We start from the raw sequence: 18,004 nt of genomic DNA, 5'->3' as shown, positions 1-18,004 counted from the left end.
ACCACCACCACCACACCCCTACCTGGGAGATCCAGGAGAAACCCTGGGATATACGTAGAGAAAGCCAAGCCGCCTGCAGCAGGGACCGAACTTGCAGCCTTCCATTGTGCCCCAGAACCAGCCAGGACCACCCACCACGTAGCCAGTCAAGGTGCTCCGAGCTCTCCCTTCCCTTGACAGACCGGAGCCTGCAGTACCCCCCACCCCGCTGCCTCCCTGAAGTAATATTTGCAAGGTCATTTCCACGAAAGTGGTGCCTCTGGGGAACAACCTCTCAGTGCCTGTGCCCGTGGTGTAGGGCATTGTGCAAGGATGCCACTCAGACAACCTGGGTTTGTGTTCCAGCTGGTGCTTCTCTGCCTCCTCTTTTGAAGCCTTTGCCAACAAAGAGGCCAGAGAGAGGCGTGTCCACCTTCCCAGTTTATGGCAAAAGGAGCCGACGAGGGTGGGATTCGAACCCACGCGTGCAGAGCACAATGGATTAGCAGTCCATCGCCTTGACCACTCGGCCACCTCGTCAAGGGCACGGCCAGTCCACAGACGTCCCCGGGTGGCCTCGAACCACCATCCTTCCGGTTAACAGCCGGACGCGCTGACCGATTGCGCCACAGAGACCTGCTTGCTCAGGCTGAGCAGCCAAGCCACACTAGACTTCCAGGAGGCTGGACAACAGCTAGGGAACAAAGAGCCAGAGAAGCTGTGCCAAAATGTTTCTGCTGCTGACCAGCAACAGAGTACCTCAGTGGACGAGTGCTGGGCCAATCTTGTACAGGTCGATAGATCAGAATCATTCTCTGTTATTTGGCTGACACATTTCTTGGAATTGTTCCATCCTGTCATAAGAATATAAGAACATAAGAGAGGCGCTGCTGGATCAGACCCAGGCCCATCAAGTCCAGCAGTCTGTTCACACAGTGGCCAACCAGGGGCCTCTAGGAAGCCCCCAAACGAGACGACTGCAGCAGCACCATCCTGCCTGTGTCCCACAGCACCCAAAATAATAGGCATGCTCCTCTGATGCTAGAGAGAACAGGTATGCAGCATGACCAGCATCCATTCCAACTAATAGCTATGAATACCCCTTTCCTCCATGAACATGTCCACTCCCCTCTTAAAGCCCTCCAAGCTGGCAGCCATCACCACATCCTGGGGCAGGGAGTTCCACAATTTAACAATGCGTTGTGTGAAAAAAGACTTCCTTTTATCTGTTTTGAATCTCTCACCCTCCAGCTTTAGCAGATGACCCCGTGTTCTAGTATTAGTCCTGTCTTGGCTCAGAATGGTGGGAAGAGATCAACCAGCAATCTCTCACAGGCAGCTGCTGTAAAGAGCAACCCATATTGGCAAATCACAGAGACTGGGGAAAAGGACCATTCTTCCCTGCCATCAATTAAAAAAACAGTACAGTTCCTCATTCTCTACCCACAACAGGAACAGAACCCACAACTTCCCATTCTGTAAACAGCCCATCTTTGCCCAGCTGTGCTACACAGGCTAACACACTATACAACCAGCAAAGGCACTCCATGATGTGTTCCCTCAGCAGACAGGGACCTGCCAAGAAATTGGGCAATCCCCCTTTTCTCCACCTGCTCAGTTCCTGAAGTCATTTTCCCAAGGCCCTTTCCAGAAAATCTTTCTTTGGAGTGTGTGGAGAAATACCTTCTACCCTACACATCACATTTATATTTCAGTAACTAGGTTTACATTGCGCCATGTTACACGAGTTTCGCTGGAAGCCAGCAGCTGGGAAGAAGGAAGGGTGCTGAGGGGGATGAGTCATCAGTCCCCAAACACAGGACACTTGTAAATGTACAGAAATGTACAGAAATGTAAATGGCTCTGGCTTAAGCAGACAAAAGGTTCCCCCATCTAACTTCTCCACTATATTGTCACATCTTAAAGGGTGATCCTTCTGCATATTATATGTTCATCTCCCCACAAGATATGTGACTACGGAATAAGTGACCACCTCCCTATCTCCATCAAGATTTTGACTGAGACCAAACCAGACTTGGGTACTGGCCAAACTGGACCCAAGGTATTGCCATCCAACCGAAGATGGTCTAAACCTTAAGGGGCAGAGCCTGGAAAGCCAGAAGGCTAGTCTCTTTTACTTCCCTTTTGGACAGATAGGGGGTTACCGCACTTGTATTCCCAGCGATGTATTAAGAGTTTGAAAACGTTTTTAAAAATACTGTTCGCACTTTCTATGTACCCCCACCGATGTATTAAGTGTTTGAAAACGTTATTAAAAATGCTTTTCACACTTTGGCCCCTTTAGCTGTGAAGACATTTTCCAACCATTTATAAGCCGTAGTATCCAAAAACCCTTTTAAAGCGATGTTTTTTATAACATTTTCAAACTCTTAATACATTGCTGGGAATACAAAGTACGGTAACCCCCGAAGATTGGGAATGACCCTAGAGAGGGTGATGGATTCTCAAACGGGGGGGGGGGGATTATAAATTCTCTGGACACAAGGAAGAAGCGCTCTCTCATCTCCTGCCTATGAGCTATTGGCACAAGCCATTGTAGTCCAAATAGGCTAGGCTCTTGGCCTGGCGTGTGTATCACTCCCAATTTACACAACCAGTTAGACTCCAGAAACAGAGAAAATACGATTTATTGCATTATTCGAATAAAGGTGAAGTCAGGGTTTAAACACCCGAATTCCAGTGCACACCCACCCTCTCAGGCCTTTTATACAACGTTCACAAAAGGATCACATGTTTTACTAGTCCACCTTCTTTTAGCCTTATTTGGTTATTTTCGCTGCCTAGGGGGCACCGGCGCTCACCTGCCCACCTCGCTGCACCCTAAAAGAGTCATGTCTCCAGGCTGCTTTTTTATGTGTGTGTGCAAAAGCAGAGAAAGACAGATCAGAGAGGTATAAATGCAGGCTTGCAAAAAAAGAGAGGAAGTTTTAGGTTGACAAGGCGGTATACAAATTTATGGGGGGGGGGAGAAAATCACTCAGCATAAGGTCAACCTCTAACCAGCCTCAGCCAATCACAAAGCGGTAACAAAAATGATGAAAATGACAGGGACACTCCCGGCCACTCGCCTACTAACCTGTGGGTCTATGCATGGGAACATTCCTCCCTGATCATTTGCAGGATTGATGCACGGCGGAGATCCCTATGCATATTTTTTTTCGATCTCGGAATACAATAGTGTGCGACAAGAGAGGGGCAAACCAAGGATATCCTACCCATGCGTAACTGACCAATGACAAACCCTTTCTTTGTAATATCGCCTAAAAGGGAAACCCTATTTTCTGCCTGCTTGGGCTCATTACATACCTGCGAACAAATTAGCAGTTCCCAGTCTAGGCCTTCTCTCTCCCATTGCAGGCCAGAGGGGGTGGGGCTCTTGCAATTAGTAACATGTGAGCAACTTTACTAGCCGCCCATGCTCTGTGACCTTTTGCCCACAGGCCCTACATGCTACACCTTTTAACAGAAAGGTTTTAAAAGAAATAAAATATGTTAAAGTAAAAACGGCATTGGTTAGGCTTGCACAGACTAGGCGTATGCTTTTTGTTCTTTTATCTGATTCTCTTACATTTGAATTTGTTTAACTGTGTATTTTTATACGCTTAAAGGTTGGCTGCCATTATTTTCTTCTTCATTCCAGAAGTTTAAGGTATAGTTGCTATACTATATGCTATACTATAGTTCCACCCAGGACCACCTAACGTAACCAAAACGGCAGCAAGCCCTGTGGGAGATGCAAATAACTGTCCTCAACAAGCAAGGCCTGAGACAGCATTTCCCCCCTCTCTTCCCCCATTATTTCCAAACTTATTATTTACTTAGAAAATGTTCGTGCGACCTGTCCAGAGAGAAGCTCAAGGACGCTCACAGAGCAAAGCCCGAAGCCCAGGGCTGCAAATGCACACCCAGCTCGGACTCCAAAATGGAGAGCATCCCAACTGAACCACCTTTTTAAAAAGCAGCCAGAGGTCATCCATAACGTGTATGATTTTCTTCCGAGGGAGTTTCTGTTTTTCTTGGCTTCCGCTGCTTTGAAAATGAAAAGCCAGACGCAGGGCATAGGCTGTCTTGGCCAGATGCCCCTTTTCCATTATAATGCATGCTGTAAACGATTTATTTCCGAAATATTTCCACCATGCGCAAATACCCACACGCCTTCTTACTATCCCACCCTTGAAAAATTTGGTACATGAGTTATGCAGCTGTCATATCCCCCAGCAACAAAGAGAAGCTTTTCATATCGATCAGTGAGGTAGATGCTAGCAGCAGTGGAGTATAATTGTACAGGGCTCTTGGCTAAGGAGGTTTCCCCTCTGTGATTTGGCAGCATCAGCGATCGGCAATATCTGTATATTTTACCAACATTGTTACAAGATCAAGACAACCTAGCAATAAAGACAATCCTGTCCTTCACAGTGGGTGGCCCAGCCCTCAAGAACTCTGAAAAGGAGTGCGTTGTTTTGTGGGTTCAGTATACTATGGGACCTTGTCAGATGCTCTCTTCTTCCTCACTCGGAGCCAGTCGTTTTTGCTGACAGGAGAGTAATTTGAGGGAGTCCCACTGTTTAGGGTTGCCAACTTCCAGGCAGCTCAATAAAAGTAAACCAAGGCTCATGCAAACAATAAGCAATATACTTCTAAATGTGCAAAAGTCCCAAAACCATGTACAAATACAAAACATAAATTGCCAAAAGCAAATACAAAATACATGGGCAAAAACGAGACACCAAACATGTTGGTTTGAATGTTTGGTGTCTCGTTTTTGCCCGTGTATTTTGTATTTGAATTTGTCAATTTGTATTTTGTAATTGTACATGGTTTTGGGACTTTGGGACATTTCGAAGTATATTGCTTATTGTTTACATGAGCCTTGGTGCTGTTTACTTTTGTTGAGCTTTTTCTGTTACAACCTCCAGGTAGTAGCTGGAGACCTCCCGCTATTACAACTGATCTCCAGCTGATAGAGATCAGTTCCCCTGGTGAAAAGGGCTGCTTTGGCCATTGGACTCTATGGCATTGAAGTCCCTCCCCTCCTCAGGCTCCGCCTCGAAAATCTCCAGGTATTTCCCAGCCCGGAGCTGGCAACACTAATAATAGGATGGGTAAGGCAGAGAGAGGCCCAGACATGCAAAGTGGTGGGTGAGTGGCTAGCGTCTTAGCTTCAAATGTAGGGATATTCACAGCTCTCTAAACAGAATAAATTTCTAGCAAGGAGAGCGAATAACTCCTCCATTTGCTTTTAGGGGATGGAAAGTGGTTACATGGTGTGTGTGGAGGGGGGAGCGCGTTAGTCCCCTGCAAGGTTGCGGCTGGGCAGAACATAAGAAAGGTCGTGCTGGATCAGACCAAGGCCCATCAAGTCCAGCTGTCTGTTCACACAGTGGCCAACCAGGTGCCTCTAGGAAGCCCCCAAACAAGATGACTTGAGTAGCATTGTCCTGCCTCTGTTCCACAGCACCTAATATAATAGACATGCTCCTCTGATCCTGGAGAGAATAGGTATGCATCAGGACTAGTATCCATTTTAACTAGTAGCCACAAATAGCCCTCTCCTCCATGAACATGTCCACTCACCTCTTAAAGCCTTCCAAGTTGGTAGCCATCACCACATCCTGGGGCAGGGAGTTCCACAATTTAACTATGCGTTGCGTGAAGAAATAGGTCCGCTTTGCGTATGAAAATAGGTGGTCCCTGGGGATGGGGAGGCTCTGCCGGTAGTGTTCCTCCAAGAAGAAAAGAGGGCGCTTGGAAAGAAGAGTACTACAACTCCCCCAACGTTACTCTTGAGACTGAGACCAAAGTCGCTCTGGAAGGAAAGGAGCGAATCTGTGAAACGGCCCCACCACACTTCCCAGCGATGTATTAAGAGTTTGAAAATGTTGTAAAAAACATTGCTTTAAAAGGGTTTTTGGATACCTCGGCTTATAAATGGTTGGAAGACGTCTTCACAGCTAAAGGGGCCAAACAAAGTGCGAACAGTATTTTTTATAACATTCTCAAACTCTTAATACATTGGTGGGAATACATAGGCTGTTACCGCACTAGGTATTCCCAGCGATGTATTCAGAGTTTGAAAATGTCATAAAAAATACTGTTCACACTTTGTTTGGCCCCTTTAGCTGTGAAGATGTCTTCCAACCATATTTTAGCTGTGGCATCCAAAAACCCTTTTAAAGCGATGTTTTTTACCACATTTACCACATTTCCAAACTCTTGCTACATCACTGGGAATACCTAGTGCAGCAACATCCTAAGTGAGAACAGTATTTTTTATAACGTTTTCAAACTCTTAATACATCGGTGGGAATAAGTGCGAACAGTATTTTTTATAACAGTTTCAAACTCTTAATACATCGGTGGGAATACATAGAAAGTGCGAACAGTATTTTTTATAACGTTTTCAAACTCTTAATACATCGGTGGGAATAAGTGCGAACAGTATTTTTTATAACAGTTTCAAACTCTTAATACATCGGTGGGAATACATAGAAAGTGCGAACAGTATTTTTTATAACGTTTTCAAACTCTTAATACATCGGTGGGAATAAGTGCGAACAGTATTTTTTATAACAGTTTCAAACTCTTAATACATCGGTGGGAATACATAGAAAGTGCGAACAGTATTTTTTATAACGTTTTCAAACTCTGAATACATCGCCGGGAATACAAGTGTGGTAACACCCCCCCCCCACCTTTGGAGAGAATCTTTTCCCTCCAACGGAAGAAACGGTCCGAGCTGCGCGTGCGCGTGAGCAAACGAAAGGCGTCGCGTTGCCTCGTTTGCCGAGAGTGCCGGCAAAGAGGGTCTGGAAAGCGAAGGAGGAAATCGGGAGGGTGGAGAGGGGGGCGGGAGCTGCGTGGCGGCTCACCGAGCATGCGCGGTATTGGAAAGCGGGTTTGCGTGCTGACGGAGGAGGAGGGTCTCTTTCATTCTCGGCTCCGTCGCTGGCGCCGGGATCAAATGCCTGGGCTGCAGACAGGCAGGGGACCCCCCCACCCAAAAGGGCCGCCACTGTTCGATCCAAGGAATGAGTCAAGCCAACTCAAAGCTGGCCTTTGTGAGTCTGAGGCAGAGAGAGGAGAGTGGTTTGCCTCTGGCCATTTATGCACGGGAGGTTTGGCCTTGGATTTGCCGCTCTCTAGATGCACAGGAGAATCACACAGCTTTAAGGTTGACAATGAAGAAATTGAAATGGTTCAAGACTTTCTATTCCTTGGCTCCACCATCAACCAAAAGGGAGACTGCAGCCAAGAAATCGGAAGGAGATTGAGACTGGGAAGGGCAGCCATGAAGGAGCTAGAAAATATTTTGAAGTGTAAGGATGTGTCACTGGCCACCAAGACTAGATTAATTCATGCCACCGTATTCCCTATTACTATGTATGGGTGTGAAAGCTGGGCAGTGAAGAAAGCGGATAGGAAGAAAATAGATTCTTTTGAAATGTGGTGTTGGAGGAGAGTGTTACGGATTCCGTGGACTGCCAAAAAAACAAATCAGTGGGTTCTAGATCAAATCAGGCCTGAACTGACCCTAGAAGCTAAAATGACTAAGCTGAGGCTGTCGTATTTTGGTCACATTATGAGAAGACAAGAGTCACCGGAAAAGACAGTCATGCTAGGAAAAGTTGAGGGCAGCAGGAAAAGAGGAAGACCCAACAAGAGGTGGATTGACTCAATAAAGGAAGCCACAGCCTTCAATTTGCAAGATCTGAACAAGGCTGTCAAAGACAGGACATTTTGGAGGACTTTAATTCATAGGGTCGCCATGAGTCGGAAGCAACTTGACGGCACTTAACACACACACACACACACACACACACACACACACAGATGCACATTTCCCCCATCTGAGTTCTCAAAACTCTGCAGGGGGGGCTTATTTTTGAGAATCTGGATGGGGAAGATGTGCATCTAGAGAGCGGCAAATCCAAGGCAAACCCTCCCATGCAGAAATGGCCTCTGTGAAATCTCTTACAAAGGGATTTCAAAGGGAGATTAGAAAGGGAGACTGCTGGATTACAACTAAGAATGAAGCTCAAGACAATGTGTTCCCCTGGATTGAATAGAGATCCGGGATACCTGTCTTATTACCAATGCTAATTTCTCTGCAACTACTGCCTCTCTGCATATCACACCTAATCCAATCACAGCTTCTAATGCCATTTACTTGCTTTTGACATTTACATTGCCACCTTGTGTCTAATTCACTCTTCTCAACCTAAGGATAGATGGACTCACATTCTATCTGTATCTGAAGAAGTGAGCTGTAGCTCAGGAAAGCTCATTCCCTGCCAGAAACGTTAGTCTTTAAGGTGCTACTGGACTCTTGCTCTTTTCTACTGCAATTGACAGACTAACGCGGCTACCCGTCGTGATCTAACTTCTGCCTTGGTGATTTTTTTGGCAAAAGCAGGATCTGAACAATTGCCCCTATTGAAGCCTTCTGATGTTTAGCTTCCTGCTGAATCTTAAATAAGCAGCTTCATGCTTAGAACTTCTTTTGTTGGAAAATGGTAGCTGTAAAATCACTAGTAGAGTGTCCTTTGAGCTTGCAATATTCTCCCGCTAGTTTCTGAATAATGACAGTTTCATGTCAGATTTGTGTCCATCTATTCTTTTGCATAGAGGCTGGTCTGTTTACCCAGTGTAGAGAGCTGCATGTATCTCAATGGAAAATAAACAGGCAAAAGAGCCCCTGATGTATATAACTCCTATACTAAGGTTCCCGGAACATCTACGGGGATACAGTTGGCCTCTACGTTTGTTGCAGGGTCTGGGCTGTTATCACTCATGGCTGCTGTTGTGTTCAATACATCGATCTAATGTATGTTCACCTTGTGCACTTAGTGAAGTGAGAGCTGCTTATCCTGGAATAAATTTTGTTAGATTTTAAATTGCTGCCAGGCTCCTGTCTTATTCTACTGCTAGAATATTCAGTCAAAAAGACAATGCTGTCTAGCTGGGACGAATAACTCACAATTAAGGAGACAAGGGTTCTGTCATGGGTAACCTTGTGCCAGTCACTCTCTCTCAGCCTAACCTACCTCACAGGGTTGCTATGAGGATAAAATGGAGGAGCACAGAGCAGGGTACAGTGCCCCTAAGTTCCTTGCTAAAGTGAATAAATTAACTTTTGTTGCCCTCTTTCACATCTCAAATTCCACCAAGTCCCAAGACAATTTCATACAGAAACTTTATTGAAATGCAGACACTATAGAATCATTTGTGAGTCAGTTATGCCCACTTTCACTCATATTTGTTTCAAATTTCATAATAATAATAATACTTAAATACAAAGCAAAAACAAATGAGAATGTTATAAACATGCTGATAATCAAAATTCAGCTTTTCTTTAACAAATGCCCTGGAAAGATTAAGCTTTCTAGCTTTCTAACTGCATTGTAGCATTTACTCCAAATATTTTTTTTTAATGTTTGAGATTATAACAAGATTTTCAGTTTTTAGGCTCTAACAAATAAATACATATATCCATGATAGCACCCTAGCAAACTACTGCACTAAGGAGAATACACACTCCATTATCTGAACCCCAGAGCAGGGCCGTCTTAACAGCATTATGGGCCCCTGGGCAAACCAGTGTGCTGGGGCCCCTACGACAACCACTCACAGGAATAAAAAGTTTAGTATAGTCTAGACTACGGTGTAGTAGTATTTATTTATGGCAAGTCACCTAACATACACAGATTAGCATAGGGCCCCCATGCTCGTGGGGTCCCCGGGCAAGTGCCCGTCGGACCCATGCGTTAAGATGGCCCTGCCCCAGAGTATATAAAACTCCTAATCATCAGCAAAGTATACTGCATATACTGTATATGCTGTATACTGTATATACATGCACCCTCTATTACTGGAAACAATTGCTCTGAATTTCAGATCATCCAGATCTTTTACAATTGCTCTGAATTTCAGATCATCCAAATCTCACAGGTCAATTGGATTAATAAGGTTTGCCGTGTTTGTTTTTTCCTAAGTGAGGGTTCTCCACTTTAAACACTATCAGTGCAATCCTGTACATAAGAATTCTGATACATCAGACCAGGGGTCCATCTAGTTCAGCATCCTGTTTCATACAACAGGCAACCAGTTCCCCTGGAAGGCCAATAGAGACCAAGACCTTCCCTTAACATTGGCTCTCAATACTGACATTCAAAGGCCTCTGGTTTGTGGAAGTTCCCTGTAGTCATCATGGATTAAAAAAAAAAACCCACAGTATTCAATGGTGCTTACTCCCAGAATCCCAAGTAGGTGTGCACAGGATTGCACCCTAAATCCTAAAATATATTGACAATGTAATCCTGCTTGGCATGCAGAAGGTCCCAGGTTCAGTGCCCGACATCTCCAGTTAAAGGAGCCAGGCAAGTAGGTGATATGAAAGATTTCTACCTGAGACCCTGGAGAGCCGCTGCCGGTCTGAGCAGACAATACTGACTTTGAAGGACCAAGGGTCTGATTCAGTAGAAGGCAGCTTCATGTTTTATGTGCAGAGTTGCTGTGATAAGTTTGGGCTCAAAACAGCAGGGAGTAATTCTGCATAGGGCTGCACCTTAAATCATTCAAATGGGTGCTTCAAAAAAAGGCATATCAGCACTTGTGCCAATCCAGTGGCATAAACCATAATTACAACTGCAATGATACAGGTGGAGATGTGGGCAGAAATGTTTCGCTTCGGAGTGTTATATATTTATCGCATAACAAAACACACGTAATTTCTAACATAGTGCAATCCTATGGAGATTTACTTCAGGCCACACTGAAGGTTGACAATGAGAAAATTAAAATGGTTCAAGACTTTCTATTCCTTGGCTCCATCATCACCCAAAAGGGAGACTGCAGCCCAGAAATCAGAAGGAGACTGAGACCTGAGAAGGGCAGCCATGGAGGAGCTAGAAAAGATTCTGAAGTGTAAGGATGTGTCACTGGCCACCAAGATTAGGTTAATTCATGCCATCGTATTCCCTATTACTATGTATGGGTTAAAAGATGGACAATGAAGAAAGCTGACAGGAAGAAAGTAGACTCCTTTGAAATGTGGTGTTGGAGAAGAGTGTTACGGATACCGTGGACTGCCAAAAAAACAAATCAGTGGGTTATAGCTCAAATCAAGCCTGAACTGACCCTAGAAGCTATAAGGACTAAACTGAGGCTATCGTATTTTGGTCACATTATGAGAAGGCAAGAGTCACTAGAAAAGACAGTCATGCTAGGAAAAGTTGAGGGCAGCAGGAAAAGAGGAAGACCCAACAAGAGATGGATTGACTCAATAAAGGAAGCTACAGCCCCCCTCAATTTGCAAGACCTGAGCAAGGCTGTCAAAGAGAGGACATTTTGGAGCGCATTGATTCATAGGCTTGCCATGAGTCAGAAGTGACTTGACGGCACTTAACACACACACACACAAATTCTGATGGGTTTGTACTGGATTAACTCTGCATAGGACCGCACTACTAATAGCTCTGCAAAGAGCAATACAAAAATAAACCTATGACTCTCACTATGGGTTAATACTGAAATAATATTAATACTGTATCAATTTGCTGCCCTTTTGTTACAAGATCTTACCTGCTAGGTAAACACATGCACACCTCACACACACATGCAGACTGGGGTGGTACAGCCCTCTCCCAAAATCTTCCATTGTTGCTATTACAATTTACTTCCGAAATGTAACTGCCCTGCAGTTGATACTGTGGTAAATCTACCAAAAAAAAAATATTCTTTGTTCCTCAAATATACAAAAACCACTCCCCAAATTCAAAGAAAAATATTGTGCTTAAGTCAGCGGCATATATACACAGTATATAAAGGTTAAAGCTATGTAGCAAAGTATCCGATGTAGAAAATGTTAGTAAAAGTATAAAAAAAGTAGGAAATTGCATAGGACACTAAGAAGGCTCAGCAGTGGACCGAAGTTCACTGCCTGCAAAATTCACTCGTGACGTTTGGGAGAGGGTAAGCAAACAAAGAGAAATCCAAAATGTACTTTGGCAGTAGCTCTTTGATAAGCCCCCTTGGAGTGTTACACAGATAGTAATGCAAAGTTTGAGGAGTCACTGGATTGTACCATGATTGTCTTTCGGGGAAGCGTATGAAGGATGGCGCTTGAACCCGTTCCAGAACATAACTGGCATCTTCATTTAGTCTTTCATAGGACCCGATGAAATCGTACCTCACCGCACAGGGCTGGCACAAGTTGTAGATGGGCATCCAGTGTTCGTTCATTTTCTCCACGTCTTCATCTAGGAGGTACCGGAGGAATTCCGAGAAAGTGACGTCATCTCCAGTGGTCTTCCCTGGGTTTTTCCTATACCTTTTGACTATTTCCACTCCATATTTCAACTGGTAATCTTTGATCTCTCCAAATTTATTTCTGTACGCCGATAAAAGTCTCTCCATCGGGTCTCGGACGAAGATGAACTTGAAATAGTGCTTTAGCCGGTAACGGATCTCCTCCGGTTTCAAGTCACTTAGGAAAACCAGGTCTCTTTTGTGGTCCATTTTGAGCTTCACGTCCACATTCTCCAGAACGCCATCTAAGACTTTAAGGATTCGTTTCCAGTTGGAGCAGGCCACTTTGGGAACGTAGCAATACAAAAAGCGATGCTTGTCGCTAACCAGGATGTGCTTCAGTACCGTCCTCCTCTGGCCCGCGGAGAGGTCCCAGACCCCGTGGGGCATGTTCTTTTGCCCGCACACGGTACGGATCGTCCTGTTGCGGACATCTTGCAGCACCTGGTACCCTACATCCTCTGGCGCCGCGGGGGCCCTGGACAGATCTCCGCGGGAGGGATGGAGCGGCGGGGGCTTCACCTCGGCCAAGATGCCCCTCTCGATCATGAGCAGGAGGCCGCTGGAGGCCACGATCACGCCAAACATCAGCATGGACGGCAGCAGCAGGGCGCCACCGGCCCCGTGGGAGCGGGTCCTGGCGGAGACGGCGGCCCGCCGCACCGAGCTGCCCCCCATCTTCGGGCCCCTGGCCACCACCGGGATGAGAGGCTGCGGAAACATGGGCCCTGGAAGGGGGGGACGGAGGGCAGAGACGCAGAGCCACCTCCGGGCCCAGGGGGGATGCCAGGGCCGTCACCCCGGACCCCTTTAGTCAAGCTGGGTCACTTCTACCTGCTTCCTCCCCAGCTGCTTTTCTGCCGTGCCGCATCCGGCTGGAGGGGATTGCAGATGGCCCTTTGGCGCTTCTCGTCCCCTGCAGGGGACAGCTGCACACAGGGGGCCGGACGCACCGCTTTCCCCGGCGAAGGGAAGGGTGGGCAGCCGCCCGGCTGTGACGGCCTGTTTGGGGAGGCGGGGTCCCGGCCAGTAGGAGGCCCCCTCGGCTCCTCCTCCTCCTCCTCCTCCTCGTATTCTCCGCTGTAGCTGCCTGCGTCTCTCTGCAACGCCGAGGGGTCCCTGCAGCGCCTCGCTGGCTGCTTGGGGAGGGAGGCGGCCAGGCTGCGTCGAGGCGCGCGCGCTCCCCTTGGAGCTGGAGGAGACGGGCGCAGGATCCGGGCCGCGGGAGCGCGCGGCGGTGGGGTTGGGGAGGCGCTGGGAATTCCACCGATTGGAATCAAACCAGAAGAGTCTCGGTCGGTCTTAAAGGGACACTACGAACATTTCCTATCTAACACCCATCTTTCTGCTAGGGAGGCGCAGCTTCCATCTAGACCACTGGTTCCACAAGAACTAAATTAAGGTCCACGGAACAAAGTTATAAACCCATAATAAATTAATATTTTCAATTAAAAGTTCTCTATTATAAAAATTATAAAATTATATATTAATATTATTAATGCCCTGACCTGGATGGCCCAGGCTAGCCTGATCTCGTCAGATCTCAGAAGCTAAGCAGGGTCAGCCCTGGTTAGTATTTGGATGGGAGACCACCAAGGAATACCAGGGTTGCTGTGCAGAGGAAGGCACTGGCAAACCACCTCTGTTAGTCTCTTGCCATGAAAACCCCCAAAAAGGGGTCGCCATAAGTCGGCTGCGACTTGAAGGCACTTTACACACACACATTATTATTAATATATTATATTATAAATTAAAATTATAAAAATATACATTCAAATATTATTCTAAGTTTAATGTTTAACTAACAGTTATGATTAAAGTTTATTTTCAAATTCTCGGAATTTTTATTTTGGACCTTGGGGTCCCTGCACCGAACAAAAAAGTCCTAGTGGTCCCTGGTCAAAAAAAGGTTGGGAACCACTGAATTCTAGACATTAGGAAGAACTTTCTAGCGGTTGGAGCGGTTCCGCCAGTGGGACGGGCTTCCTCGGGAGGAGGTCGGCTCTCCTCCCCTGGGGGTTTTGAAGCAGAGGCTAGATGGCCCTCTGTCAGCAGTGCTGATGCTTTGACCGTAGGCAGATCGTGAGAGGGAGGGCATCTTGGCCACCTTAAGAACATAAGAACGGCCCTGCTGGATCAGACCCAAGCCCATCAGGTCCAGCAGTCTGTTCACACAGTGGCCAACCAAGTGCCTCCAGGAAGCCACAAACAAGACGACTGCAGCAGCTCCATCCTGCCTGTGCTCCACAGCACCTAATATAATAGGCATGTTCCTCTGATACTTGAGAGAATAGGTATGCAGCATGACCAGTATCCTTTCTAACTAATAACCATGAATACCCCTCTCCTCCATGAACATGTCCACTCCCCTCTTAAAGCCCTCCAAGCTGGCAGCCATCACCACATCCTGGGGCAGGGAGTTCAACAATTTAACTATGCGTTGTGTGAAAAAATACTTCCTTTTATCTGTTTTGAATCTCTCGCTCTCCAGCTTTAGCGGATGACCCCGTGTTCTAGTATTATGGGAGAGGGAGAAAAACTTCTCCCTGTCCACTCTCTGCAAACCATGCATAGTTTTATAGACCTCTATCATGTCTCCCCTCAGCCGCCTTCTTTCCAAGCTAAACAGCCCTAAGCGTCCTAACCGCTCCCCATAGGACAGTTGCTCTAGTCCCTTAATCATTTTGGTTGCTCTTTTCTGCACCTTCTCAAGCTCTGTAATATCCTTTTTTAGGTGTGGTGACCAGAACTGTACACAGTATTCCAAGTGTGGTCTCACCGTAGATTTGTACAAGGGCAGTATGGTATCAGCAGTTTTATTCTCTATTCCTCGTCTAATTATGGCCAGCATGGAATTTGCCTTTTTTACAGCAGCATGGGCATGGAGCAGGAGTCCCTGTGTGTGTGTGTGGGGGGGAGTAGTTGTGAATTTCCTGCATTGTACAGGGGGTTGGACTAGATGACACTGGTGGTCCCTTACAACTCTATGATTCTAGATGAGGGTGCATACGTATTTCTTGATCTTGTACTAATGAAATGTCTACTTGCACAGAGTGGTAAGCTGCAGTACTGCAGTCCAAGCTCTGCTCACGACCTGAGTTTGATCCCGACGGAAGTCGGTTTCAGGTAGCCGGCTCAAGGTTGACTCAGCCTTCCATCCTTCCGAGGTCAGTGAAATGAGTACCCAGTTTGCTGGGGGTAAAGGGAAGATGACTGGGGAAGGCACTGGCAAACCACCCCGTAAACAGAGTCTGCCTAGGAAACGTCGGGATGTGACGTCACCCCATGGGTCAGGAATGACCCAGTACTTGCACAGGGGACTTTTAGCTTTACCTTTTTTACTTGTACTAATGCCTACTTTTATGGAGGTGTGGGAGGATCTAAACTTTGGGGACCCCCCCTCCGGACTGTACAGTTATAATTAATATCTGCCGACTGCACTGTAAAAATAATGGATATGATTTGGGGTGATGCTGTGGTGGTGCAAGTCTAACCCTGACTCCACTAGGTGGCTAGAGTTATTCCATATAAGGGTAAAAAACCCGATCTTCCTGTAGTGATTGGTGGGCTTAAAGTAGCAGAATGAGGAAGGGGACTTGTCTGTAAAATTATACATCATTGTTTTAGGACTACCAGGATCCCTGGGGAAGGAAGAGACAAGGCAGAGCAGAGCTGTACCAAGGGGCTGGCTTGATTAAAGTCAGAAGAGACTGAGACACACACACACACACACACACACACACACACACACACCGGCCTGATTGGGCATAAGGGGCCTGAACTGTTTCATGTCAATTGTTCTTTATACTTTGTCATTTCAGTCCTGTGTATGAAAAGAGAGAAAAGATATTTGGTGTGTGCTGCTATTCTCATCAGTATAAGTATCACAAGGTGGGATCACACTGTCCAAAGACTTGAACTCCCTCAGTTCTTTAATTATTTTTTAAATTTAAATCTCTTTCTGCGTTTCAGCTTAACTAGAAGTTACACAAACAAGGGGATCATGGAGGAGAGGGGTATTCATGGCTACTAGTAAAAATGAATACTAGTCATGATGCATACTTATTCTCTCCAGGATCAGAGGAACATGCCTACTATATTGGGTGCTGTGGAACACAGGCAGGATGGTGCTGCTGCAGTCATCTTGTTTGGGGGCTTCCTAGAGGCACCTGGTTGGCCACTGTGTGAATAGACTGCTGGACCTGATGGGCCTTGGTCTGATCCAGCACAGCCTTTCTTATGTTCTTATCTGAGGCATGGGCCCTCATTATTTTTACATGAGGCCCTTGAGATGGCCCATCAGATCAACATACCTCCAGTCCATTGTTCCTGTACTGCGCCTTAAGAAAATAATAAAGATCCCACACTTCATGGTACCACAGTGATACAACAGCTTGTATTCAAGACATGGATCCTTAATGGTTTTTGCAAGAAGATCCCCCCCAAATCCACCATCATTGTCATAAGGACAGGAAGAATGTATCAAGAAGGTCATATAGGAAGCATTCAGTGAGGAAGAAAACAAGAATTTTGCTCTTTGTTTACTTTCTGCTCACCTTGATGGGAAGGTTTTGTGATGCTGTGAAAAAAACCCACACTAGAACGTATCAATGTTAGCTACACCAAACTGTACAACGGCATGGAAAAAGGCCTCCATTCAAAACTAAAAAGATCAACTCAGTTCATTTTGGAAAATATCTCTCCATCTGACAACAACAAAATTCAGAGAGGCAAGTGGATAGATAATTGACGCAATGCCCTGAATTTCTGGAGAAATGGTGTGGTTTGAAAACATCTGCTTTCAAACAAATGGCAGTGGTGTCACTTGACAACATTGTGAAATTTGTTCTTGAGAACTTTGCACTGAGATTGATACGGCTAAGGTGTATGCAGTGACAGAGAAGAGATTGTCCTGAAGAAGGAGACAATAGATCAGGAGATTTTTGGACAACTGCCAGGTTACTGTTTCTTTAAAGGGCTTGAAACCTTGGTAGAGCCTGTGTCTTTGGAATCTGTCTAAGCTGGAGTTGCGGAATTGGGAAGGGAGACTTCAGATATCACTGCTGTCTGAAGACTGATTCCTAGAGGTCCTCTAGCATGAGACCTTGAAAAGTTCCAGACAGCCTTATTGCTTTGGTTTGGCCTCCCAGCTTCATCAGGTTATTTCAGAACCATATGTTTGGAATCAAAGGAGGAGACCCAAAGCAACATTTACTACCTTCCAGCGTCATCCCAAGCAGAGGTAGGCCCTTCTAAGTCCATTGAAATCAGTAGGCTTAGAAGGGTGTACTTTGCTTAAGGATGGCGCTTTAAATACAGAATAGAGGAAATTGGGTTACTGTTTTCATTTGCAGAAGTTCTCCTTCTATGTCGCCTTTTATAAGAGTCTGGCTTATTAATTGTTACAACATACATCCAAAACCACTATCTGAACTTGCAGAAGTGTTTTATTTTACTGTTGTAATTTTTTTAAAAAAATACCATAATTACTTATCTGGTGAGCAATCAAATAATTTCCAGATCATTCTTAATGTGAATTTACTTTAACAAAACACATTGAAAAAGTAAAACAACAACCCTGCTCATTACTTCAAATCAGAGAAATACCCTAATCTGATATAACAGCAAGTAAAATATTTCAGGGGAAACTTAACCCACTCACTCACCCCCACAACTAACACAGTGCCTCCTGAAAACA

The 18,004-nt window shown here is 45.7% G+C and overlaps 1 protein-coding gene and 2 non-coding genes across 3 annotated transcripts; all 3 read right to left on the bottom strand.

Annotated features, from left to right (window-relative positions):
- Positions 1-437: 437 nt before the first annotated feature.
- Positions 438-519, bottom strand: TRNAS-GCU (transfer RNA serine (anticodon GCU)). Its single transcript has one exon. It is a non-coding gene; the product is annotated as a tRNA-Ser (tRNA).
- A 22-nt stretch (positions 520-541) lies between these two features.
- Positions 542-615, bottom strand: TRNAN-GUU (transfer RNA asparagine (anticodon GUU)). Its single transcript has one exon. It is a non-coding gene; the product is annotated as a tRNA-Asn (tRNA).
- An 11,305-nt stretch (positions 616-11,920) lies between these two features.
- On the bottom strand, positions 11,921-13,029 carry CHST14 (carbohydrate sulfotransferase 14). The gene has a single exon (XM_056864179.1). The coding sequence runs from the start codon at positions 13,027-13,029 to the stop codon at positions 11,932-11,934; it is 1,098 nt and encodes a 365-aa protein (XP_056720157.1). The 3' UTR covers positions 11,921-11,931.
- Positions 13,030-18,004: the final 4,975 nt, after the last annotated feature.

Source organism: Euleptes europaea, chromosome 1 (genome assembly GCF_029931775.1).
Source record: "Euleptes europaea isolate rEulEur1 chromosome 1, rEulEur1.hap1, whole genome shotgun sequence".
In the NCBI taxonomy this organism is placed as follows: Eukaryota; Metazoa; Chordata; class Lepidosauria; order Squamata; family Sphaerodactylidae; genus Euleptes; species Euleptes europaea.
The sequence above is the reverse complement of the archived record's forward strand: the minus strand, read 5'-3'. Positions and strand labels throughout refer to the sequence as shown.

What these genes read in the sequence shown, in the direction of transcription:
- CHST14 (XM_056864179.1), bottom strand. Translation starts at nt 13,029, where the DNA reads ATGTTTCCGCAGCCTCTCATCCCGGTGGTGGCCAGGGGCCCGAAGATG.